Below are 26202 nucleotides of genomic sequence, written 5' to 3' on the forward strand. Positions count from 1 at the left end.
CTTCAGCCAATCAGCGACCGTTAACTTCCTCGCCTATATACGTCATAACAGGCCACCAAAAACATCATTTCTAATGGATATAGATTTTGGAGACATTAAAATCAATTTTCTCAATCATTTCGAGTAAATAAAATTACATGAATGAAGTTGGTCAATCGAGGTTCTGCTAAACTCATTCAAGCAAGAAAACCTGAAATTGTTTTGAAATCAGCATTTTGAATGGTGGTAAAAAAAATTTGTTCCTCTTTTCTAAGGAAGTTTCCCCCCCCCAGAAAAATGCAGTCAAGTAGGAGATCATAGGCACCAAGGCTCAAGGGGGGGGGGGGGTCTGAGAGGGCACAGAAAGATACTCATAAGGGGAGGGGGGGTTCTGTGGGACTCGCCCAGTTCAATAGAAGGGTTTGGGAATTTCCCCAGCTTTAAAAGGGGTCAGAGGGCCTCCCAAAGAAAATTTTGAAAGCTTTAGGCGTCCCAGAAGAAGCAATTTTGAGCTGTTCTCACCGAAAAATTGATTGAATTATATTTTCAAAGATGCCTGATGTATCACGCTCTAGCCCAGCTTAATCCTTCAGATCTCTGAGGAGGGGTGACGAGATTTAAATTTCGCGGGCAAGTTACTCTCCAACGGTCGCATCAAAGTTGTAAGCGCCCAATGACTGCTGAATTTCGGCTGCACATTTCGACGAAATTTTTCGCTATGGATTTGTTTATTGTGAATGTGTCGCAAAGATTTTAATTTTTTAATTTCATGCAAGAATGAGTGTTTTAAATGTTCCGGATAGTGAAAGTGTAAAGTTTGACGAAATGGGAGACGTTTTAGGAAAGGAGTCGGAAAATTCTGTGGAAATGCCCGTCGACACGGTGCCCGAACTTTGTCACGATAACGAAGAGCCATTCGAAAACACACCGAAAAAAACATCGGAAAATTGCGAAGACAGTGTGATTTTGAATAAATTGTCTCAGCTGAATTTGGATAAAACTGAAATTGGCACGGTACGTGGAGTAGCACGTCTAATCTTACATCTCATTCCTTTTTATGTGTCCTGTAGAAGAATTTCCTCTGGTTTCAGGTTAGGGCACTCAAGTTGTAGCTTCTCTTCAACTTTGACGAAAGAATGCCTTTACCAACGGACTTATCATTTGTTTAATTATATACAGAAATATTTCGAAAATCACGTAAACTTCCGTTGAGAAGTGAATTCTTCACTCAGAATGCCATGTTAAACTGGTCAGCCACAGATGCACGCAATTCTGACAATTTGCATCGTAACATCCGATGTCTGTGTTAAGAAGACTCGGTTCTTATTGTAAGGTGATTTGCCGTGGGCCCTTTTTGTGGTTTAATTGGTGTCAAATATGTTGCAACGTACAGTTGGTAGGTCTGGGCATATTTTGAGTTCAATCCGACGACAAGCACAAGCTATTAAATGCCTCCTCTGCTCTGCATCAGTTTTACGAATTGTTTGCATCGTGAAGATTACTGAATTCAATGAAAACAAAACAAGATTTGTAGCCATTCAAAAGTAGCGCTTGATTAAAAATTAAAAATTGCTAAGGAGCCACACCTTGTGTAAAACTAGCTATTTTTTGCAAACACATTTTGTTCTGTTCACTCCAAATCTTACAATGGTTTTTGGTGCTATGGACTTCTCAGATTCATCCTGTTAGGCTGCTGTCTTCCTCCTTTTTGTATCTAGAATTCAAAATTTGCCCAGGTTTTCACTTAGGCGATCCGATATATTGAATGCTTGTTTGATAACAATCAGAGCTTAAAATTCTCATTTTGACATCTTTTCTGTCGCCGTGTTTTGTTTGGTACTGATATGCAGCGTTTAAAATTATTTGATCAATACATATGTGCAATTCTAATCTTTGCAATAAAGTAGGTTGTATTAATCATGCACACTTTTTATGCAAGCTCAACTCAATTAATTTATATAAATATTTTACAGGAAATCACGAATGGTTTCAATGGTGTATCAGACAGTGAAAATGAGAACGAAGTAGTTCATAAGACTGAAGAGGAAAAGGATGGAATCGAAACTGAGAAAGTCGTTGAAGCAGCATGTGACTGTCGGGTCTGCAGCCATGCAAGGTTTGTACCACTGTTTTGTCCATCTGTCTTTCAAGCTTAAGTGTTTTATTTACGCAGATGCATCTCCCACACAAAATTTTTCATATAGTCATTTCTCAATTGGTGGTAGCGCAACCACCATTGAACAATTTAGGCTATCATCACAAGCAGGGAAAATATATCCAACTAGATTTAAACTGACCAACCTCCTGACTCATTTTTGAGTTTGTTAGTCTTTCAAGGTGGAAGAAGTTTGAAGCGAAGGTACTAATAAGATTTGATAGGTTCGATACTTGTTACATGAAAGCTGGAACTCATGTAGGTATGACTAAATTTTCAATATAAATACCTCGAGGACATATTCTCTATGGACATTCCGTCTCTTGAAACTTAAGCATGAGAGTAAAATCATGCTTCTAAGATTTTACTGTGAAAGCAAAAAAATTTAGGAAACAAAGCTTTTCATGCCAGAAATCTGGTCTTGCTTATTTTCTAATAAATTGCAGCAAATGAAAAAATTTTCAGTGAAATCTTCAATTGCGCATAACATGTAACTCCTAGTTAATCAATCTCTAACTCAATTTATAAGTATGGTATGCATTCATTTTATTTTACATGTAGCAACTAAGACAATACAGGACAAATTTAAAAGGAAACGCATGAAAATGGTTGTTTCCTCTTGTTAGAATCCCTCTGACATTACATACTGACGGTGAAACTATCAGACAAGGTATCTTGGTTTGCAATGTTGCAGACTTCCTATCATACCTACTTTATTTTTTAAACAGAAAACTACTGGACCTCAATTCTTGATATCTTCCAGGATTTTTCTTCTTTGTGTGAAAAAAACTTTGTAAAAACTTTAAGGAATGATGATGATTTGTTCTCCTTCAAAAAATTCAAGTAAAAGTTGAGATTTTTTAAAACCGCAAATGAGATATGTGGTCTGTCACTTTCACTGTTGATATCTCAGTCTATAGGCTTTTTTCATTCATATCAGTGCGGTTTTTGAGAAGGATTCTTCAAAAAGCAGCGTTTTCAAGAGAAATTGACCCAAGAGGTGTTTTTGTTACAGATCTTCACCATTAAAAGATGCAGAAGAAATGAAGCAGCTTAGTTATTTGGAGGTTTGCAATTATGTAAGAACGGTCTATCACACCTCAACTCAAAGGATCTCAACGAATGAAAAATATCAAGATCATATGAAAAATTTTGTTAATTTGTAAGTATTCCTCGGCTTTAACAATTTGCCAATTTTAATTACTACCTTGAATAATTTTTTGATAAATGAGAAGTACCAGTGCCCACTTATGTGTAATAACAGTATTTTTGTAAATAATGCAGATAAAAATGCCGTGTCACCACAGGTATTTAATTTTCTGTTCAAACCAAATTTTATGCAGAATGGCCAAATAGATCTCAGTTTGATTTTACAGTTGAAATTGTAAGTTATTGTAATAAGAGTCAAAGATTCATTTGTATTCTCAAGCAGAACGTCTTGAGGAGCCATTGAACGAAATTCTACAAGAGTTTAATCTTCCACCATACTTAGCAAGAAAAAGTGAGAAGAACAGAGAGCAAAAAAAGAAGTTTGTTTTAGTTCATTACCAGTTTAAGTACTTTAAAGTCAAGGGATTCTTTGCGACCAATTCCAATGGCGACAAAAGCTAGAATCAATGACTAAATTTACTGCGAAAATCACTTTGTCATTTCAAATGGTAAACATCACTTCAAGAAGATATTTGATTTAGTGCAAACTCTCCATAAGTATCCTTTATTGGCCTATAATCATGCTGTGATGGTATCCTTCATATTTTCTCCCCAGATGTTGGGCATTGAGAGGCATTATTCTTCCTAGCACGATTTCATCGTAAGGCCAGCCACTACGCTGTAAGAGGCCAATAAAACCAACTATTAGAAGCACAGATATCTAAAAAGTTTATAATAAAATGTAGTGTCCTCGTATCATATCAAAATGAGATATTTCCAGTGAAAATATATCATTAATTGTTTTCTACCAGGTTGTGTAACTTAGACCCACATGAATTATTTCACCGACTAGAAGCGCAAATTGAAGACTTCATCACGGAAATCAAGGTCAAATTGTTAGAACTTCTCAAAGAGGAAAAACAAACCTCTGATTTGCCTAGAGTTTTCATCTCAGGTATGTCTCAAAATTTCATTTGAATGCGTTTAGAATCTAAACAAAAATGCATGCTTTCCTTCTCATTAACATTTACCTTCAAGCCACAGCATGAGTGAAGTGAGTCGGGAGCTGTTCAGTCACATTAATCGGGGGAAAGTGTATTATAATTGGAATATTTTGAGCCCCAAACATAGAACATTCGAACTCAATCTCTCCAGCATTTTTTATAATCAAGTTTTTAGAATTGAGAACTTTAAACCATCACGACCTTGGATGGATTTGATATCAGTTAGGAGGGACCTTATCCTCCAGGATTAAATTTTCCTCGACTTTTTGAAAACACACGAAGGAAGAAAATCTGGGTATTTCAGCTCAAGTTTGATCCTAAAATCTCATACATTGAAGGATATTAGTCCTGATTCCTGAAGTTTCAAGGTAAGATTATTTAGGTTGTTGAGGAACAAGGCCCAAGTATTAGCAAAAATCTGAAGATCCTCCTGAAACATGAGGTCCCTTTTCCCAGATCTAGGACTTTTCAGCCAGATTTATGCCTTTAAGGTGTGATTTCAGTATCTGAAACTAGAAGATATAATTTCTAATACTATTCCATTGTCAACAGAGCTTTTGGATGGGTACAAAAAACTCATGATGGGTGCAATGAGACTAGAACCTGTTTTACACGAACTAGAATCAGTCCACCTGAGTAAATTTCAAACCACCTGGAAGATAATAAACCAGAGCATGTACTATAGTTACGTCTATTCAGATCCTGCCATCCAAAGTAATATGCCTGTATACATTTCATTGGTAAGTGATTCCATCATTAACTTTTTCAGTTTTTAATCGTCTTGCAACCCAAAATGAGAGGTTTACAAAAACAATCCTTACATGCTTCAAGAAGTTTGTACACTAAATTAAGGATGTTTTTCTTTTACTCTGAGTCTCCTCAAAACCGCCAAAAAAGGTTCAGATTTTCTCAACTTCTAAATCTGGTAAATAACTATCTGAATGCTCAGAGAAAAATGTCCGCGGAAAGTTAAGAGGAATCTCATGGACTTGATGTGAGATCTCAGGAAAATTTGAAAGTTGGCCCATTTGAAAGGAACCGATGATTTTCGTTATGGTCTCTTTTTTTTGAGAACGGTCACCTACAGGTAATATTTTCCTCAGTTCTTTAACTATACTCTCTATGGGGACCCTCTTTTCAAACAAGCAATTTTATGATAGGATGTAATTCGAGAATAGACTAAGGCCTCCAAAATATATTTGCACTCGTATGTTAATGGAATTTGCGTATGTAGCAGACATTTAAGGTGAAAATTAATTGGATACAAAAAATTGAGCCTTTCATAAATATTACTTTGTGCAATAAACGGTGAGATAATAAATTAACTTAAGATTTCTAACACATGGAACCAATGTCTTCAGGCTGATTACCCACCTATTCTTTGGATAGCTCGTTTGGAAATACAGAAGTTAAGTAAAGCTTTATTCATAATCAAAACGAATTTTTCACCTTTGAATATAGTTTAGATCCTATGGCATCCGAACATTTCCTCATTTCTTTGACAGTACAAAGCCTTAAAATATAAACTAAACCCTTTTTTTATTTTGCAGCTAAGTAGTTCGTCTTCAGAAACGGCAGAAGTTGACAAGAATCTGATTAGGTTGTTCCTTAGTTTTGATGATGAGATATCTGGAGCTCTTCAAGCTTGGGCTGAAACAGAAGCCAGTATCAAAGCTTACAAGTAAGTTATGCATCCAATAGCCGTGTCAGCGTATGGACAACCTTTCACCGTAATAGTTTTGTCCTTAAAAGTTTTACCGAATGCTTAGACAGGGAGACTTGTTGGCCCTCTTTTTTTTCTTTAATGAAGAATCTGCTTGCATAATGGTGTTTGCAGAAAAGATTGTAAATAAGTTGAGCAAATGTTGCTGCAATGTTACTGATGGCTGCAGGCAAAAGTTATGTTGAGCCAATGCATACATAACGTTTTCGAAACTTTTTTTGGCGACCATGGCCAGGTGGAAGTTAATTGCGAAGGTAACAAACTGACTGTGTCAGTTTTATAACAGGCATTCAGTTTTATCTGCGTTGTCTGGGTGGCCAAAGCCCACCCCAGGCTGTAGCGCCATTAGTAATTGTAATGCAGTTATATCTGACCTTAATTATTCAAGATTATAACATAAGTATCATTGGTTTCCAAACTCTAATGATATGGGTATTTTCTTTGGTAATTTTAATGTTGACATTGGACTAAAAGACACTTATTCTGTTAATGTTAATTTTAAGAAATTCTCACGGTTTTGCCTCGAAAACTACTTGAATATACAATGAGCATGTGCTTCAAAACGGACTCTGTGGCTAAGATTGCCTCTGAAGCAAAAATCCTAGGATACTAAGCACTATTGTCCATCTTTTGTTAAGAAAGGCATGCAAGTACTGCTCGTAATCAATTTTCACCTAACTTTACTGCTTTTGTACTCAAACACGAGTAACTGAATTTGTACTCAAACACGAGTAACTGAATTTATAATATCTTAGGATTTGCTTCTTTGTCAGCATTGTATTCGCTCCTGTTATTCACATTCTACCTCTTTTCTTGGCAGTGAAAGCCTGAAAGCGAAGCAGGAGACGTTAAACAAGGAATGGCATCAGTTCAAAACCAAATTGGAAGCAGCTATCTCTGATATCAAAGAGTAAGTGAAAATCATCCATCATGTTTAGTGTGGATGGCAGATAACAACCTACATTCGTGAAGTTTTGCGTCAAAAATTTATCACACTTGGAAAGAACAATTGACGACTAGACAGGGTACAAATTAAGCACCACATTTTGTTTCTTCCTCAAAATTTTGCGTAGAATATGATGGATGCATCCAAATTTTCAAAATTTAACCTGTGAGTGAGGAAAATATAGTTCTTCTCCACATTAATTCACAGTTCCTGCCCACAAAAGAACCAGAGTCCTGCTGAGTCAAATTGGGCACCAGACGTATTTTTAGTACTTATTGCAATGGAAGTATTATCCAGTGCCCTAACTTTTTTTTTGACCAGATTAAAGGTACCTGACATCAGGAAGGGAAGAAAATGTATGTGAAATAGAGCTGTAGTTCTTTACCTAGAATGTCGGTTGATTTCAATGCCTAAATTAGTCATGTTTGATAATGGTTTTTCTCACTTTTATGAGTTGATTTATAATTTGTAATTTGGATAGGAAAATCAATTTAGTTAATTTAGAAAGTCTCCGGTATGTTCAACAAGTTCCGTTTGAAATTTTATGAGGGAACATTAACTGTAGTGCTTAATTTCTTACCCTGTGCGGGTCCATTAAGAGAAAAATGTGAACATGTCCCTCTCTAGGTTGAATGGGGCAGTGGCAAAGAATTTTTGCAGGATTGTAGCGCTAATTTTTAAATGTTTGGTAAAATAATTTGGAAAAACCAAGAAGTTAATCACAAAGTTCTAAAAAGCATTTTTAAGGGGAGAAAAAGCTAATCAAAATCGGACCAATTAAAAAGCAACAGTCAAGTTGACATCGTATTGCTATACTTGAAGATGAGTCTGGCCATTCAGCAAATGCGGTTTCCCCGCCTGACTGCCTCATTAGGGCCCCGCCGAAAATATTGTGTCAAATGGGTCCTGTTTTTTGCATGATATAAACAGGGGTCTCTTTGCCATTTAGAGTAGAAACAACTGATAAAAATTCTTAGGAACCTAGTTTCAGAAAATGAATTTGAAAAAATGGCCCATTAGCAGGAAAAATAATCATAATGATTGCTTTACATACTGCTGTGCTAAGGAAAAACCCCGTATAAGCCTCTAGACGTTGCCGGATTTACTTCAATAAAAAGCGAATCTGCTTGGAACATTGCAAACATTTTTCTTTAAATTTTTCAGATAATTTTGTCAGCAATTTGATCTAGAATATCTGAAAATTTCAAGAAGAAATATGAATAACTTTCCTCAAAAATACATGTGTTTTTTGGAGAAATTTGGCAACCCTTGAATGTTCATACGGAGTTTTTCCTTAGCATGGCAGCATACCAGTAAGATGCATGAGTCCTTTTCTTATAGGATTAGTGGTGATGAAGGAGCTGAAATCAAAGACTTTTCAAATTCAATCGAGTCATTGGGACTGAAATCAAGTGATGATGGTAGTGAAGGCTCGGAGCAGGGTGATTTAGGCTCAGATGACTCATACAATGAAAACAGCGACTGCAGCAGTATCAGCGATGATGACTCGGATGCAGACATCGATTCCAACGGAGATGAGCAAAGTTACGAGAAAGAGGAGCTTTCGGATGATGAGGAAAGGCTCAAAGAAAGTTCGGATCAATGTGGCTCCTCGCCTGATAAGATGTGCATGTGCCAGCATAGGAAAAGTGTCACGCATCAAAGTGCGGCCGATGTAAGTAATTCAAATTTTTTATGGACACATTATATGGATGTTCTTCAAACTGAACTCGCGTGATGCAAGGATTTTCAACTGTTAATCAATCCATCTTTTGTTTTTTAGAATAATAATTCTTCTGACTGTGTAAAAAAAAGCTCTCGGCCTTGAAAGGAGGTACACTCCACTACAGGTACGGATGAATGAGGTGCTGAAGTGGCAGTGCTGAGAATTTAGGCCATCAAGTGATGTTGCAAGTCGTACCTTCTTTGCTGCGCAGTTCAAAATGAGGTTTTGGCAGATCTGATAGCTTCAATAAGCTATCAGATGAATTTAAAAAATTGATAAAACTCAAAATAACGAAAAAATTAACTAAGAACACGAAAAAATAACACGAAATTGAAGAAACCCACTCTCAGAACAGAAAGTAATTAAGTTTTCAATATGGCGTTACAGTCGTACCATTGGACGCTGTCAAATTTACGTGTTTCAAGGACTTTCTAAAATTCCATTTGTCCATACCTGTAGTAAAGTGTACCTTGGCCCTGAAATTACTAATGAAAAATTGATTAAATTACAGATGAAAATTTTAATTACTGGTATAATTATAAAGCACCAATGAAAATTCTTGGTCCCAAAATTACCAGCCAACAACTTCATCTGAGCAGTAAGATGAAGAGCAAGTTATTTGTGGCCAACTAGTTATAAAAGCGCTGGAACCCAGACAGACCTTTTTGATTGATACTAAAACTATTGAAAAGCCCTTAAGAAGGTATCAGTTAGGTAAAGGAAAGCTGTGAAAATGTATTATTAGTTTGAAAATGCTGCATTCTAAGGTGCCAAAAGATATCTGGCTCTCATCATAAATTACTGCAGAAAAAACCATTTTGGCCCCTGAACATTGATAAAACTGGCCAAATGGGTCAGTTGCGCTGGTCACAGAATCGTGTTTTGATGCTTGATTCTCGTAGATAAGCTAAAAATAATGAGATCTCTCCCAACAGTAACTCTTTACATTCAACAGTAACTGAGATATTGCCATTTGAAAAGTCGGGTTTTTGACATCATCCACCGCGGAAACGTCCACCGCATCAAAAACTCGCGCTTTTTCACCCGACTTTTCGAAGGGCGATAGCTCAGTTAATATTGAACATAGAGAGTTGCTGTTTGGACACATCTTATTATTTTTAGCTCATCTTCGAGAATCAGGCAACAAACCACGATTTTGTGACCAGCGCAACTAACCCATTAGCCCCTAAATTTCTCACTTAAATTTGAACACTGCTGAGAAGTTTCCTCTAATGTGTGTTACAGTGAAACTGTTAGAGATTTTAGGATTTACTGCCTTAAGACTCACTCCATCTTATTGATCCCATTACACAGTCATCAAAATTTCCTTAATCTTATTGTATTCCAGGATGTAGAAAATGAAGTGAGAACTAACACAGTAATAGGAGCTTTTTTCTTGTTATTTTCAAACTCCTGCAAATTGTGAAGTGGCCAAGGTTTTTATATGAATAGTACGTCTTGCAGAGGTTTTAACACTGCTTACTGGTTTTGATATCGAAAAATGTCACTTCTAGGCCCTTGAAAAAAAATTAAGTTAGTTCAGGTACTACATTACTTTAATAAGCTTTCCATAGGTAACCATAATTTTGAAATGCTGATTTTTCTTTCTGTTTTTAGATGACAAAAGTAGATTCAAAAGTTTCTAACCATTCTGCCACCGATTATCCACCTCCTGTATTCTCAGGTTTGAAACATTCTTTAATCCTTACTTAATTTTGCTGTGGAAAGAGCTGCTGCAGTATTTTTCCCTTGTCAGACGCAGGGTTCGCGAGCGAAGGGGAGCAGAGGAGAGGAATATGCCAAATACTGTCCTTGTCGAGCGTAAACCCTTGTCCTCAAGGTTTTAGGGAAATCCTCAACGATGCGCTGACGACCTAATGAGGGATTGGTGCAATACCTCGTCCATGCGTCTCCTCCGAGAGGAGGAAGAGACCCAATTCCTCGCTGCGAGGTTCTGGCTCGCTCGAACAGGAGGCCAATCCCTCATTCTGGCCGGATTTCCCCAAGACTCACCGTGCCATCCCTCCGGCCTGCGTCAGGCCCAAAGTTGGGCTCTTGTTATGCGTTCGCGCCACCACTAGTCTCTGTGTCCAGGAGTTTCCTAGACAGAAAGGTCTGGGCGCGCATTATTGCTGCTCGTCGATTTTAAGCAGCATGAGGGTTTCATGTCCAGGAGCCGGAGGTGAATCCCTTATCCGGAAGAAATCACACTAACGAGGGTTTGTACCAATTCCTCGTCCACGCGTTTCCTTGCGGCGGAGGAATTACCCCAACCCCTGGTCTTCGAGTTTGCGCACAGGCAAGGTTTTGCCGAGTCCTCTGCTCGCGGCCTCTGGTCAGACTTACGGAGTGATTAGGGGGTAGACTTTTCATTGAGGTTTTTTGCATTATTCTTAGTCCAAACCTTTTTTCTTTTTAAGTGTAATTTATATAGAGCGATAGTGCAACTGGATAAAATTGTATCTTTATTCATTAGTCTAGTAATTTCCGCTTTTAATCCAATTTTAATAAGAGAACCAGTATCTCATTGCATGAAATGTTTAGAGAATTCGTTCCAATAGGTAAATGCAGGGTTTCTGAAGATTTGGAAAATCTGGAAAGTCATGGAATTTATGGCAACTTGAAGAGACCAGGAAAAGACAGTAAATTTATGGAAGAAAACAAGGAATATTGGTAAATGAGTGTCGACTCAACAACTTCAGCTGGTGCCATACAAGAGAGTGCGAAAAACATCTGAGTGTCATATTCTGTAATTGGAATCGCTGGAGGTGAAAATTTTAACTCAAGTTTAAACAAAAATCAATGCAATAAAAAGAAAGATAGAAAAAAAGAAAACCTGAAGGGAATTTTGTTCGAAGGCCAAGGAAAGTCAGGAAAAAGTTTTAAAGAGTCAGGAAATTCCAAAAATTTGGAGTCAGGGAAAAGCAATAAAAGTCAGGAAATTGGAAAATGAAGAAATTCCCCCTGAAAACCCTGGAACTAAAAATTTTAGGATTTCATGAATGAAGGTGCACAGTTCTGTTCCATAAAAAAAAAAAAGCTATGTTGAGAAATATGCAACATGTGAAATCTACATACAGTTTTTCTATCTCCCCATCCATAACATCAGGATTGTTTCTGGGGAATGCATGAAAGTTTGACATCCTATGTGAGCTATAGCCTTGCTGAAATAACTGTGAAATTGTAAGCATGTTCATCTACCACAAGGTGTCTACCATCAGTACAAACCAGAAAATATCAGGGAAATCTGTCACGGCTCTGAAAATTATTAGTGCGTCAAGCATTTTTCAACTAGAGTCCATGCCAAATAATTTTACGCACTTTTAGACTGCAACAGAAGATCTGCCATCTTGATTCTTCCATTTACTTTACAAGTAAAAGGGACGTTCCGCGATCTTCTGTCACAGTCTGGAAGTGCGTAAACGCATTGGGCGTGGATTCTTCATGCAGTTTAGCACATGAGAGAGTGAAACATTTGATTCGATTCATCAAATGTGTTGGTTCTAAAAATCCAACAAGTGTCATTTTGTTCTTGCACGAAAATTTAAAATCACATTTAAAATATCAGGAAAAAATCAGAAAAATCCAAAATAAAATTTTAGTAGGCAACCTGTGTTATCATGAATACTTCTGCTCTCAAGGAAACCTAATGGGATTGCATTTTGCAAAAAGAAACCACTAGCATTGCAATGTTGCTAAGATTGTGCAACTTCTTTTGTCTTGGAGGAAAAACTCGATTATCCATTAATAGTTTCTATTTTACTCGCTAAAAACTGTAAATTTAAGACAAAAATTACCATCTTAATTTCATAGTTTTTCACGATTTCCGCAATTTTATTGCAAAAGATGAACTTGCACAATCTTAGCATCATTGCAATGCTAGTGGTTCCTTTTTGCAAAATGCAATCCAATTATTCAATGTCTTAATATTATCTTGCATTTTAGCAGTGGCACAGTCGCGCGACAAGGAGGCCCGGCTGTGCACTGAGGCCGCTCCACCGTACTCAGAAGCGGCACCTCCGTACTCGGAACCTGCCCCACCGTACTCGGAAACAGTGACTCCTGGTCAGAATCCGACTTCCGCTCCTGCACCAGCGTCAGCTCAACCTCGACCTCCAGCCAAAGTTGCAGTGCCTCCCAATAAAAGCCATCCACAAGGTGCTCTTCATTCTAGTAACTTATCTCCAGTTTTAGTGATTTAATGAAAATGATACCGAAAGTTGCCATGGCAAGATGAGGTGTAAACATGTTTGATAATAAAGTAAAAAATTTTACAAGGAGTTATACACATCAGAATCTGAAGGGGGGGGGGGGTGTCACCAACTTTTCAAGATGCCAGGTTCGATGAATGCCTCTTACTTTTCTAAGCTGGAGCTAATTATTCTGACGCATTTTATGCATAGCCCCCAAAGCAGTTATCAAAATCTTTCAGGATAAGGAAAATGATCTAAAGTTGTAGCTCAGTCACCTAGTTCTTTTTACATAATTCTGTATCAGGAATTACTGCGTAGGAGATAGAGAAGTAAGTATGAAGTGTAATGAAGACCTCATTAATTGATTGATAATTATCAATTGTTAATGTCCTCCTCTAAATTTAGTTTCAAATTTGTTAATCAGGTCACCTGTGTCACAAACATGTGGGCCGTTCTATTGAAGAAGAAGACACTTGCGCTGAACATGCAGCCTGCAACAAGCGAGATTCCCGTCAGTGTAGTTGTTGTTACTGTGAAGTATTCGGCCATGCAATGGTGAGCATTTTCTACTGCCCTCTTGTTTTTAACCTTTGAGGCCAGGCTGTCTGCAGGTTTGAAAACCTGGAAATGGAGAATTGTCTAGGAATTTTATGGAAAAGATGGAATTTTAAAAAAGCTCGTAACTCTAAATCTGAAAGTAATATCACCATTGTCATACTGAGTTTCAGTCTGGCTCGCTGTGAGCTAACACTCAATATAGTAAGTAGAGGAATAATTTTTAACAAGAAATCACAATTTTAGTTTATGTTATGATTAATACCTGAGGAATAAAAGCTTTTTGTCTCCATTATTTGCAATGGAATCAACGCCAAACTTTTTTTTTTTTTTTTAAGATCTATGTGTGCAAATTGTCGATGCAAAAAGTCATGGAATTTTGATCATTTTGGTCAGCCAAAACCTAGGGTTGCGGTCAATCTGGAAAACCAGGAAGGTCAGGGAATTTGTGGTGACCAGGAAAAGTCAGGAAAAAACAGGGAATTTACAGGAAAAGTCAGAGAATTTTGCGAGGTGCGTTTAGCAAAAGTGGGGGGAGGGGGGTGAGGGTCGAAAGGGAAAAAAATCAAAGTGGAAGTTTTGTTTGAAGAAAGTCCGGGAATCTGAAAATTTTGAAGTCAGGGAAGGGCAAAAATAGTCAAGGAAAAATCAGGAACTTTGAGGACGAAGAAAGTATGGCAACGCCTGATGGCTCATACAGCGTTCTTCCTTAGCACAGTAGTGTTGACCTCCGAATTTAACTTTTGCCTCTCTCACTTACATTGCTTAGATTGTTAGTGCGGAGTCTCTTAAGTGTGCTGTCTTCGTTTGGAATATTTGAACCAAGATCCAATTCATTAGTATTTTTACTGCTTTTGAGGTAGGTGGGTTATTCATGTCATGATGGGTAACATAGTAATTGATTTTCCATGGTACTCAATAGAGATGAAGAGGTAAGATGAAATGGGACTATTGCGGAAATTTCTTATGATTTATTTATTTTCACTCCTCTTTCCAGACGTCTGTGGCTCCGGTCAGTAGAAATTATCAAGAGATACGTGATAGATTAAGGTTCCTACTCAACAAAAAGAAGAAATCCAAATCAGCCCCAGCTAATAGTAAGTATATTCTGCCCTCCTCATTAACTTATGATTTAGTTTGACACTGCCTCAACTTATTTTAAGTTCAGTTGTTCGATGGAACGCTAACACTGTAACAAAGCAATGAATAATTGGATTGCATTTAGCAAAAAGGAACCAGTGCGATTACAGTGTTGTAAAAATGTTGTTGCTTCTTCATAATTATCAAAAAAATCTCTCAGATCAGCAAATATTTTGTGCTTCCCACCTAAAAATTGTTAATTTTAAAGGAAAGTAACTGTGTAAATTCTAGTGCTGTACATATATTGAGTATTTTTAAAGGTAAGAAGTTGCACCATTTTGAAAACACTGTAATCGCGCTGGTTCATTTTTGCAAAATGTGATCCAATCGTATAAAATGAGTTTTAGGTTGGTCATAACACTTTTGTAAACAAAGACAAGAATACAGTTTATGGTAGAATCATCAAAACTTTGTGAACATTAAAGGCTAGTCCATCAACGGCTCCGTTAGTGCAGTGGGGAAGGGCTTAGAGCCGCTGCTTTAAGTCAATGGGTTAATGTCAGAAAGAAGCAGTGAATATCAGTTCATTACTAAGTGAGAAAAGTTTATTATTAAGTATTGTTGAAGAACGAAGAGGATTCCATGTCAACATTGTGTTTTTTGTTTTTAGATAAAGCCAAACAGCAGCCAGCAAAGCAGCAGAATCAACCGGCCGCCAATAAGCAGAGTCCTAAGGAAGAAGTTAAAGACCCGCGTGATTTAAATGACTTGCTCAGTTTTATCGAAGGCGAGGCACGCATGTCCAAAAGTGCCGCAAAGAAAGCAGCTCGCAAAGAGTATCTTGAAAGGAAAAAGGTAATCTAATAAAAATTTAACGCAAATGAACCTTGTCAGATTATACTATGTAATGTAGCATCTTGTTGGAATTTTAGCTCCAAGCCGTTTTTCAAAGGAAAATTGACGATTGAAGAATGGAATTTCAAAACCGCTCAAACACTACCTGATGTTGCTTAGATTGTGTATAGTATCCCTCGCCATCCAAGATTTTGAGTTCATTTGCTTTGTGGGCTATTCATTACAAAACTCAAATTTTAGTCTCATCGTGGGGGAAGAATTGTTACTCTCTAGACACCAGATTGCCATTAAATGAGAGAGATTGTTAGACAAGCTTAGCATTTGTCCTATGGTGCTCAAGATTAATCAATGTGAGTGAGGAATCAAACAGAAATATAGAACACATTTTGTTAATATGCTGGTCTCATTTTAACTTTACGCAAAGACTGAACCACTGCGTCTAGTATCACATTTCAGCTGTCTACTCCCAAGAAACATTTTTAAGGTAAATCAAACTGAAGCTTTAAGTATTTGAACATGAAATACATATTACATTTGTTTAGTCAGATTTAACGACTAATTTTCTAATTTGAATACCCTTGACTTTAATTGAGGGTTTTAAAGCAGCTTTCTCAAGAATAGATACTTAGAATGAGTTTCCCCACGCAATGGTCTTGGATTTTTTGCTAAATTAAAAGTCCAACCAGTATCTTTCCTGAATATATTTGAAATCTGGATTTTTCTTCACTTCTCTTATCAATGATGGGTACAAATAGTTCTCAACCGGCTGGTCAAGACAAAATTGTAGGCTCGTCCCAAAAATGTGTACTCTCTCATAGTTTTTTTTACCATTTTTACGATTCAACAATTTGTGCTGGTTTCAAAATAAAAATTACACATCAACTGCAAAAGTTGACTAGATTTTATTCAGCATGCTGTGTTGATCTTTTTATAGAACCTGTGGCACGTCCCAGGAAATGGTCGAAGCCTCTTTGGAAATTATGAAGGTCTAGAACCATTTGCTCTCCTGCTAAAGATCCACTTCAAGTTGTCATGCATTTGTACCATCCAGATTTTTCTTCTTTTAAAAAGGATAAAGCGAATTAAAACATTAAAAAAAAGTAATCTGGTAATCCTGTAATTTTTTCCTGTAAGGTTGTATGAAGAGAAGAATTCTCGTTGTTTTACAGCTGATGAGCATTCTTCAACGTAAAACACCCTCACATTCTGAACTTGTAATAAATATGCGGCATACCATCTTGCTGAAGTGGAAAGACCTATCAAATTTATACAGAAAATATGAAATGAGCGCACGGAGTCATTGAAGTGGCAGTTTTCATCTTTTGAAATATTTCACGGTTTCATTACGTAGTCTCGGTTTAACTTTTTCTCTTTTCACAGCAAGAAGAAATTGAACGCAAGAGGCGAGAGGAAGAAGCTGCAGAGCGTAGACGACTAGCAGAAGAAAGGCGAAAGGCCGAAGAGGAGGAAGAGCGACGGCGTATGGAAGAAATTGAGGCGCGTCGGAAAGCAAAAAGCAAGGAGAAGAAGAAACGGCACAAAGAGAAGATGCGACAGCGTCAGGCCGAGGAGGCGGCAGCCGCAGCGGCTGCTGCTCTCGAGGCCAAAGAGCGAGGTAACCAAAAAGGGAAGAAAAACAGCAAAAAGAATAGTACAACCACAGCAAGCAACGCCAAAAATACTGCCACTTCAAACGCTGGCGTTAAAACGAATAAAATAAGTCTCAGTGCTGCTTTGAGTAAACTAAGTCTCAAGGAGGACGACAAGAAGGAGCCACAGATTGTGACAATCAAGAGGGTCATGGAGTCGAACGGGGCTGAACCTACTGTTACCATCACGCTCAGAGGCGCCACTCACAATGAGGACAAAGTTTTGTATACCCTCTTCAATGGGCAAGGTAATTTTAATTGTATTTATCTGTAACCTTAATACCTTTCAGTAGATTTTGCGACAGCTGGGAAGGCAAATCATATGTAGAGTCAATGTCAAATAAGTTTACCCACTTTAAGACTGCACAGAAGATCATCTGACGTCATTTTTGCATGGAAAGTAAATGGGAGAAGAAGGATGAGAGATCTTTCGTTGCAGTCTAGAACTGTAATTGTAATTGGCCTGGACTCTATTTTCATTGGAAGAAAACTTGTTTAACTCTTTGATGTCGTTAATATCCAAACACTTTATGTTAGTATGGCTAATGAAAGGACTTGTTGCGTTTTTTTTTTTTTTTTTTTTTGTTTTTTTTCATAAATTACTCTTCAAAAAGAATTCAGCGTCTTGTGGAAAAGGTAATTAATCCAAACGTCTTACTTTTCCATCTTGTTCATAAAATAGAGAAAGTACAAGAAATCCACTCTCAAAATCTGCAAAATTCATTCCTTTAAGTTTAGTTTTTGTTAGAGAAAAAAAAAGAGAAAAGAAGAAAAAAAAAAAAAAAAAAACTGGCAAACAGATTCATACCAAATGTTCCTTAATTTACTGTTCCATCGATAAAAAAAAAGTTGAGAAAATTCCAAACGAATGTAATCACTGTTTTTTGCATCACAAAGTGAAATGTTGTAAGGAATATTTGTTAAAACGGTAAAGCTCAGTTGCCCTTCTTAGGGTTGAATTGAAGGTTATTCTTACATTTTATCCTTTTGCCTGTACTAGTCTAATAGTTTTTAAAACCATGGTTTCTTTTTGTTTCTAGTGCGACCACTGAAGAATGAAAACTCCAACAAGACTAGTAACTCCAATGCCACCAATAACTCCAAGAAGAAAAATAATAAAAATAAACCTGAACCTAACGTTAATACCAAACAAGGTAAAAATAGCAATTCTAAAACCAGTAAAACAGATAACTCAACTAATTTAAGTAGGTCTATCAATGTAGATAAGAAAAACAACATTGTCACTCTAACACGAACGTCGAACAATGATGTGAGGGTGAAGATGCAGCCACCCAATAATAGTAGTTACTCTCCGTTTCAAAATAGTTCCATGCAGGGAAATACATACCCTCCTAATGGATACCCTCCAAATAACAGGTACCCGGCCAACAATGGGTATCCCCAAAACAACGGTTATCCTGCCAATAATGGTTACCCCTCGAATAATGGATTCCCAATGAGTAATGGGTATCCCCAAAGTAACGGATTCCCCGGTGGATTCCCTGTTAGCAATGGATTTCCTACAAACGGTTTCCCACAAAGTAATGGGTTTCCACCAAATAATAGTTTCTTCAACAATGTGACGCTGACAAGGAACTCACCGCAGGCGCCTGGGTACATGCCAAACTCTGAGCCAGCGTTCAAACCACCCTCTCTTCCGCTGCCATTCAAGAGGTCCTCCGTAGTCCTGCCTGAACCTGAATTGACCTCTCCTACGGCCATCCAAATTAATAATGCAATCAACAAATTGGCCCAGCCACACAACGGAAGTTTTGATCTTGAGAATTTGAAACTGCCGCCTGGAATAACCATTACCAAGGTTAACCCTGCCACTATCGAAGAAAGGAGGCCTTTACAGGTAAATTTTCCAGTATTTTACTATTTTTCTCCCATTATACTCTATCATTCAAATACTACTGTCTTTTGTGTGACTTGTTTTAGTTGATTCAAAAAGTTTTGTAGAGTGCATCGTGGTGCACTGATGAGCTGGTTCTTCTGATTCAGTTGCCTATTTTATTTCCAATAATTTAAAATGAATGGATCCATATGTATATTGATTATGAGGTATGCTTAACATTCAGTGTGACAAACTATGACAGATTTTATAGATTGCTTGAAGTTTTTACGATAGTCTTCCCAGTTGACAACTGTAGCATCTTTCTTTTAGGTTTATTCTCAAGTTAACAAGTTTTAAATAGCTGGTTAGAGCTAGAGATTCATGGAAAACAAGTCTTAGCAATGATTGAAGCTCAAGTAGTCACTCAAATTTTACAAAATTATCAGTTTTTAAATTTCGAAGTCAAAGATTTAGGAAGTAAATGAGAAAATGAATGTAAGATTCCCTGAAGAAGTTCAGACTATGAATTCAGGCAACTCCTAATTTTGCTCTTCCCATAATGCAAGTTTTGTTGAAATGAACATCGTAAACGTAAATAGAATCATTATCGTCATCGTTTTGTTTCATCATTATTTTCATATATTTATTATTTTATTTCAGTCTCGACAGCAGCAACAGCAGCAGCAGCAGCAACAACATGAGCAGCAACAACAACAACAGCAACATCATCAACAACAACAGTTCCAACAGCAGAACTATCACCAGCAAGAACGTTACGATCAACAACACATGTATGGTGGCCAGCCTTCGTCCTCCAACGTAATTGTTGTAGATACGGGTAAACTCCAAGCCTCAAAACAGTTCATCGATAGATCAGGTAATATATCAAAGAACAAATTAAGTTTGAAGGTATATTAAATATTTACCCTAGTAGAAACTCCAAACTCTTTATTTTCTTTTTTCTTTAGTTTTTTTTTTGCTGTGGTCTTTATTTTCTGTTTTTTGTTGGGTTTTTCTAATACTTTGTAATGATTATGAGAGTATCCAAAAACCCAAAATTTTTCTGTAACTTTGCTATGGCTAGTATTTTGAGCTGCGTTGCTAAAAGATGCAACTAGAAACTATACCGAGCCTCTTGGCCAATTTACAAGGTTGCAGTATGTTCAGTTATATTTCGATGAGACTTTGCAAAAGTGATATCTGACTGCATCCTTTGGGAGATAGATGACTCTCATGAGTCTAAGTTTTTTTTCCCTCTCAAGACAAACACGGCTGATACTGTTGATTCTATGTCTTTGTACGTACTGCCTCATCAAAAGAAAAACATTTTTCATCAAAAACTCAAACAGCCCACCAAAAATATCATTTCAAGTGAATCCCATTTCTGACATTTTCAAAACTGGGTTTTCGTGTCATTCAGGGTGAAAATGAAATCTAATAAAATTCTGAAAGAGGATTTTGGTGCTTGGGCCCTCAAGAAAAATTGTGGTTTAATTTAAGAATAACCCTTTGAGACCCTGCAGAGAGCATGCTAAAAAGTATCCTAATTTATCACTCTATGATTTACAGATATCAGTTGTGAAAGTATTAGTAATAGTGCCAAGCGAAGGCGAAGGAAGAAGAAAAACGCAGAAAGCTCATTGAACATGCCGATGAGCCAGTCACTCAGTAGTAGCAAACTAGGGCCAAAAGATCTTGCAAAAAACTCTCAAGCAGCCATCATCAAAGTAAACGGCTCCATGGTGACAATCAGAAGTCCAGCACTGCAGCAAGCGCTTGATTCGCAAAACCCTCACTCCGTAGATCAGAGTAAAAAGAAGAAAAATAAGAAGAAGAAAACAGTACCGGGACAAAGGCCCAAAGAAGAATGGAATCTAGGTGAGTTTCTTTCTGTTCATCATGTCGAGCAAACTAGTACAAAACGTTTCCAGAGTGCAACTTTTTTTGTGCAAAAGCTAAGAAAATTGAGATTGTGGAGTGATTTACTCAAGTTATTAGATAGGAACTAACCAGTAGTAACGTCGCAGTGCTGTAAAATCAACTGTCTGGAAGAGCCACGGCAAGTTATTAACATGCAGAATTTGGGGGAAAATTTTTTTTTTCAGTCTTGTAACTTGTAAACTTAGGGACACATCTAAGAATCAAAACTTCAAATGTGATTTTCTTGGAACTATATTTCTATATTTCCTGCAATAGATGATCATTCCAGAATTGACCCAATTTTAAGCTTGCTCATGTATACTAACACATTGAATGCCGTCACACCACTCTATGAATTGATTAAATTTTTATTTTTTTTTTTTATTTGATTATCTCTCCCAAAAAATCATTCCACAACAGAAAAATAATTGTGGCACAGTATAAAATATCCGCACCAAATTTTAATGTACATTCTATAATTTTGAAGCAACCATTAAAGCCATTCTGGGAGGGTTCCCCCTCCCCTTTCAAACCAGATTGACCAAAGGGGGTCAGTTGTCAAATATTGTCAACTTATGGACCAAGCCATGAGAGGTGCTCATCGTGTGGTGGCCCTAAACAGGGCCGTTGGAAAGGGGCAAGCCGGCCGGCTGCATGTGCTCCGCTAGGTGCTGTGCGACGTGAGTCCCGTGTGACTAACGGGCGCGGAGTGAGCTGAGAGATGAGCTCGCAGTTAGATATAGCCGTGACAGTGTCGGGCTACAGCCAATGAGCTGCGCTGGTTGGAGAAATGGTGGCTAGCCGCCACAAACTATACACAAACTGATTGCGGTGGACACACAAGTCGTAAGATGGTATGTTGCAATTTTTTAACCAACATGGGTTAAAATCAGCATAAAGCTGATATCTCACTGCAGAGGAAAAGAACTCACACACAAGTACAATTTTTCCTCAAAGAAAGCTCTGTGAGCTCTTTTCTTCTGTAGTGAGGTATCAGCTTTATGTTGAATTTAACGCACGTTGGCTAAAAAACTACAACATATTGTCAACTATCCTAATAAATGACAGACCTGTGAGTGACGATCTTGTTAGGTAAACAATTTTTCCTACAAGGGATGTATCCCAACTCCCCTACCCTGTGGGATAGTTGATCGATAATATATGCCATTTTTCAGATTCACGTTTTTTTAAAATAAAAATTGAATTTGGTGAACTACTATGTTCTTTTTACGTCTGCACTATCAACATGATAACAAATCAAATATTCCTTTCCTTTTCCTAGATAACATCTTTGCCCCGAAGGACATAGACCTTGAGAATGGGGACATAGACGATGACGAAAAAGAATTAGAAGCATTCAAAAGGTTTTGTCTCCAGTCAGTACCCCCCGAAAGGAAAAAGAAGGTGCACCTGAACATCAAGGACATTGTGATGAAGAAAAAAGGCCCGCCCATCAGCTGCAACTAAGCTTGCACCGCTGAATTAGTCAAAGAATTTAATGATACTTTCCTGGAGTCAGTTCCTTAGCGCACTGATAGCTCAGTCTTCTTTTTGTGTCTTTGTTTTGGAATGTTATTGCAGCAAAATTTAATGTAAGATCTGTGTGCTTTCAATTAGATGGATTAACCAGCAGCCTAATTTTTGAAATGTCGTGTTTGTTGACGGGATTGAACAAGTTTATGGAGAATGAAGTTATGTGATTGGTTGGTGCTCTGACTTGTGCGTCTTGTCCTGCTGATGAAGAGTAATCGATGAGAAGCTAAAAGCACCTCTTGAGTTGCCGATACTTTATCCATCCTTTTCAATCCCATTCTTTATTGGCACGACGAGACATACAACTCCGAACACTGATTAATCTTGCAACTCCTCTTTCCTAAATCTTGTCTTAACCTGTGGACAAACACAAAATTTCAACGATCAGGCTGCAGAGCCTTTTTATGGTGACAGGCTCCTCATCAGAGGTATTGCTCCTCTCTTTGCATCTGGAAACTTTCCTCAGGCATCTGGTTTCTTGTTTGCCCCCTACATTTTCAAATTTGTCAAGGGAATATCCGCAAAAACTTCAAACTATCCTGTAGCAATCTGGTAGGTTATTAATAACAACTTTTGCCACAGATTCTAGCTGTTTCTGGGAGTTGTCTTTTATTATCAACTAAATTAACGCTTTTGGCTATTTATTTTTCACCCTCTCTTTTTGGTAATTTTAAGATTAGAAACTTAGGGAAAGGCCTTAAATGAGAGCCTCAGAAAATGGCTTCCCAAGCAGTTCACTGTGATTTTAATGTTTTAAATGATTTTTAGAAACCATGTAATCTAATTTGTGTGTTTTCAATGTTGAAAAGGACTTTTTGTTTGATTCAAGTTTTAATATTGTCCTGTCTACAAATTTTACTAGACCTGTTACAGTCTTTTTGGTGGCTTTAAGTTAGTCTACTAAGGTTTCAAAAGAATTCAGTTTACAAAGGCTAGGAATGATAGGAAGTCATAGTTCTGTTGTCGTCCCAGCTGAGATTACCTATTTTATCCCTTCTACATATCCACCCTGTTAAAGTCTCTACTTTTCACGAAAAACAGTTTTACTCTGTCTGAGTTTTCCTGTGCTCTCATTATCTCAAGATATATAATATAGTCTCCTGTAATCTGCTTACCGGTGGATATTTTTTGTCATGATCTCGCTTAGAGAGTTTTGAGATTTTCTTGCTCTGATTGGGGGATTTGGAAGCATTTATCATGTAAATTGAAATCTAAGAACAAGTTAATGTATTCGTTCAGATTAAGTCAATTACCAATTTTTATTCTGGAATGCAAGCCTTATCAACTTTTCACCCACATAATTAGAGGGATGTATCTTTACACACTGGAACAATTTCATCAGTTTTTTGTTTTCTTACACCTTCATGAAGTTCTGACTAAACGATGGGACAGTGTAGTGACTGCGTAACATGGAGTTTAATGTTGATAGGCCACAAATGTTCATCAACTCAATTAAAACTGAGTAAAGAAGACACTTGTTTAATATGACTCCTGGCCTTTATTAATTTCGTTCATTCAGTCGAAACATCATGCACTATAAAATCTGACAGCTGTAAGATCTGACTAATTGTACGACTGTCTCATACTCCAAGATGGGAACACACTGACAGTTCTACCACTATACCTATTTTTATTTTTGGCACTTTTCTTGTGGGTTTGGTGAAAATTGCACATTTTTAATGGAGAGTTTCACCGATTTCGAGCTATTCTTTCATTATTCTCAGTTTGAGAGTCCTCCACAATGGGGATTTTAAGTTGGTGGTTCTAAAGTGACGGCACCCAGATAGTTGGTGTACATAAAGGTTGATTTTTATTCCTCTAGCTGGGCATTAACTGTACATTTTCTCCTGGCCAAAATCGATTTACTATCGCAAACCAGGTACCTCTCTGTGATTTTAAGATGGTTTCTATGAAACTTTCAATGTGTTATTTCACCGTCACTTTGTGCAGAAGAATTTTTGAACAAAGTAAGTAATATTGAATTGAAAAACACAAAGGAGTGCGTCCAAGTACTCTAAAAAAGAAGCAGTGTGAATTTTAACGTGATGTCTTTGCACTTTGTAAATACTGCTCTTTTTTTAAATCATTACTACGTAATTTTTACCTCTGTTTTCCTCAACTGCTATGACTATGTTGCTGTATTCATTTATTGTTAAGTTTCTAGTATTATGGTAAGTTTAAATTTTTCTAGCTTTTGGGATCTAACTTCTTAAGAAACTTGTGTCCTAGTTGTAAATAGACTATTTCAGAAAACATCTATGTCTTATGATTTCGCCATCGATCCCTTTATTGAGTCAACAACATGCTTTAAATTTGGAGAAAATAATTTTAAGTGAAATTTTGAGCAGACCTCAAAATATTTCGGAGATTTCATCTGAATGTTTTTCTTCTTTTACGTATACATTCATTTACTTACACCAGCAACAAAGACAAGCTAATCAAGTAGTATCAAAGTAAGCAAGTGCGTTTCCATGTTGCAAAGATTGTATCGAATTTTCTTCATCTTTTCTTTTTCGCTGTACCCATGTTGGTTACAGCAGGAAAAATCATGCAGGTAAATTGAACGTATTTCTGTCAAACGGAACTATGTGCATTATGACGTGAGCCCTGTTATGCATATATTCTTATGGGTATCAGAGCTCATGTCTTAATGCACATAGTTCCGTTCGATAGAAATACGTCCAATTGGAAAGGAGCAGAGAGGCCCTCTTTGCAAGTGCTTAAAAGATGATGTTCTGTTTGAGCAATATTAAAGAGCCAAGTATTTTTGCGTAAACTTACCCATTTGACAGTTACGTGATGAAAAATTTATAAATTCTAGAAGCATGTATTCTATTGTTTTTGTGTATACAAGCACTGGCAAGCAGGCCCGCCACAAGGGGGGGGATACTGGGTCCTTGGTACCGGGGCCCGGGCCCTGGAGGGGCCCGTGACGCAGGTGACAAACCACTACGAATTCATGTGTAACCCTTGTCTCGTAAGGAAAAGTGAAAAAATTACCCTAAAAATTCCGCAAAAGGTGAATAAAGTTTCAAAAACACGCTAGGGCACTATAAAATTGTTCTTAATTTTTTAGAGATTTCTATCTATTATCAAGATTTTGAGTATATCGACGGTGAAACTACCAAACCACGTATCTCGTTTGCGGTGTTTAAAAATCTACGCTCACATTTTATTTTTTTGAAGTAGACCAAATCAATATCATTCCTTGAAATTTTCACGGAATTTTCTCCGCACAAAGAGGAAAAATCACAGAAATTTTTAAGACTGGATGTTAAGTAGTTTTTCATTCAAAAAATAAAGTATGACAGGAAGTCTGCGACGTCGCAAACCGAGATACGTGGTTTGGTAGTTTCACCGTCGATATGTAGAATGATATTTTTAGTAACTGCGTTTCATTTTCTTCCGTTGTCGGATGCTAAGAGGCTCCTGTCTGAGCATCCTCGACTTCAATAGCTCAATTCCTTTCCTATAGACGTACGAAAGGAGAGTCCAGGGGGGCCCGGCTCCCCCTAAAATTGAAAAGTATTATCTGCCCCCCTCAAAAAAAAATTTATAGATGTTTTGAATGCAACAATTCGAACGTATTTGGTGCTGAAAGTAAAAAAAAGGCGTAATTATTCTGCAGAAATTGATGGAAAATCTCCATCCTAATAGCTTCAAAATGCGTCCAAATAGATTTAAAATTTCAAAAATTTCCCGGGGAGGCCTCCCGGACCCCCCTCTTTGCTAGGGGCCCGGGCCAGAAAAATGGTACCAGGGCCCGAGATGGGATGTGGCGGGCCTGCTGGCAAGGCAGAAGGGCATTCAATAGGAAAAAGCACCTGAACTTTTTTCTATTAGCTCTACAAAGCCGCTGAAGCCAAGTGGCATGAAACAGAAGAACCTCATATTCAAT

The 26202-nt window shown here is 37.4% G+C and overlaps 1 protein-coding gene across 2 annotated transcripts; it reads left to right on the forward strand.

The window, feature by feature from the left end:
• Window positions 1-647: 647 nt before the first annotated feature.
• On the forward strand, window positions 648-24557 carry LOC109038509 (uncharacterized). Of its 2 annotated transcripts, none has more exons than XM_019053575.2 (18): window positions 648-993; window positions 1953-2095; window positions 3150-3296; window positions 4096-4238; window positions 4840-5027; window positions 5838-5968; window positions 6831-6920; window positions 8298-8631; window positions 10300-10366; window positions 12628-12840; window positions 13300-13430; window positions 14428-14527; window positions 15181-15365; window positions 16746-17262; window positions 18055-18872; window positions 19512-19728; window positions 20421-20729; window positions 22054-24557. In XM_019053575.2, the coding sequence occupies exons 1-18, from the start codon at window positions 757-759 to the stop codon at window positions 22236-22238; spliced, it is 4155 nt and encodes a 1384-aa protein (XP_018909120.2). In that variant the 5' UTR covers window positions 648-756; the 3' UTR covers window positions 22239-24557. The 2 variants fall into 2 exon arrangements, with proteins under 2 accessions (XP_018909120.2, XP_072158120.1); XM_072302019.1 differs by having other exon boundaries at window positions 12631-12840.
• Window positions 24558-26202: the final 1645 nt, after the last annotated feature.

The sequence above is a fragment of the Bemisia tabaci genome, chromosome 6 (genome assembly GCF_918797505.1).
Source record: "Bemisia tabaci chromosome 6, PGI_BMITA_v3".
In the NCBI taxonomy this organism is placed as follows: Eukaryota; Metazoa; Arthropoda; class Insecta; order Hemiptera; family Aleyrodidae; genus Bemisia; species Bemisia tabaci.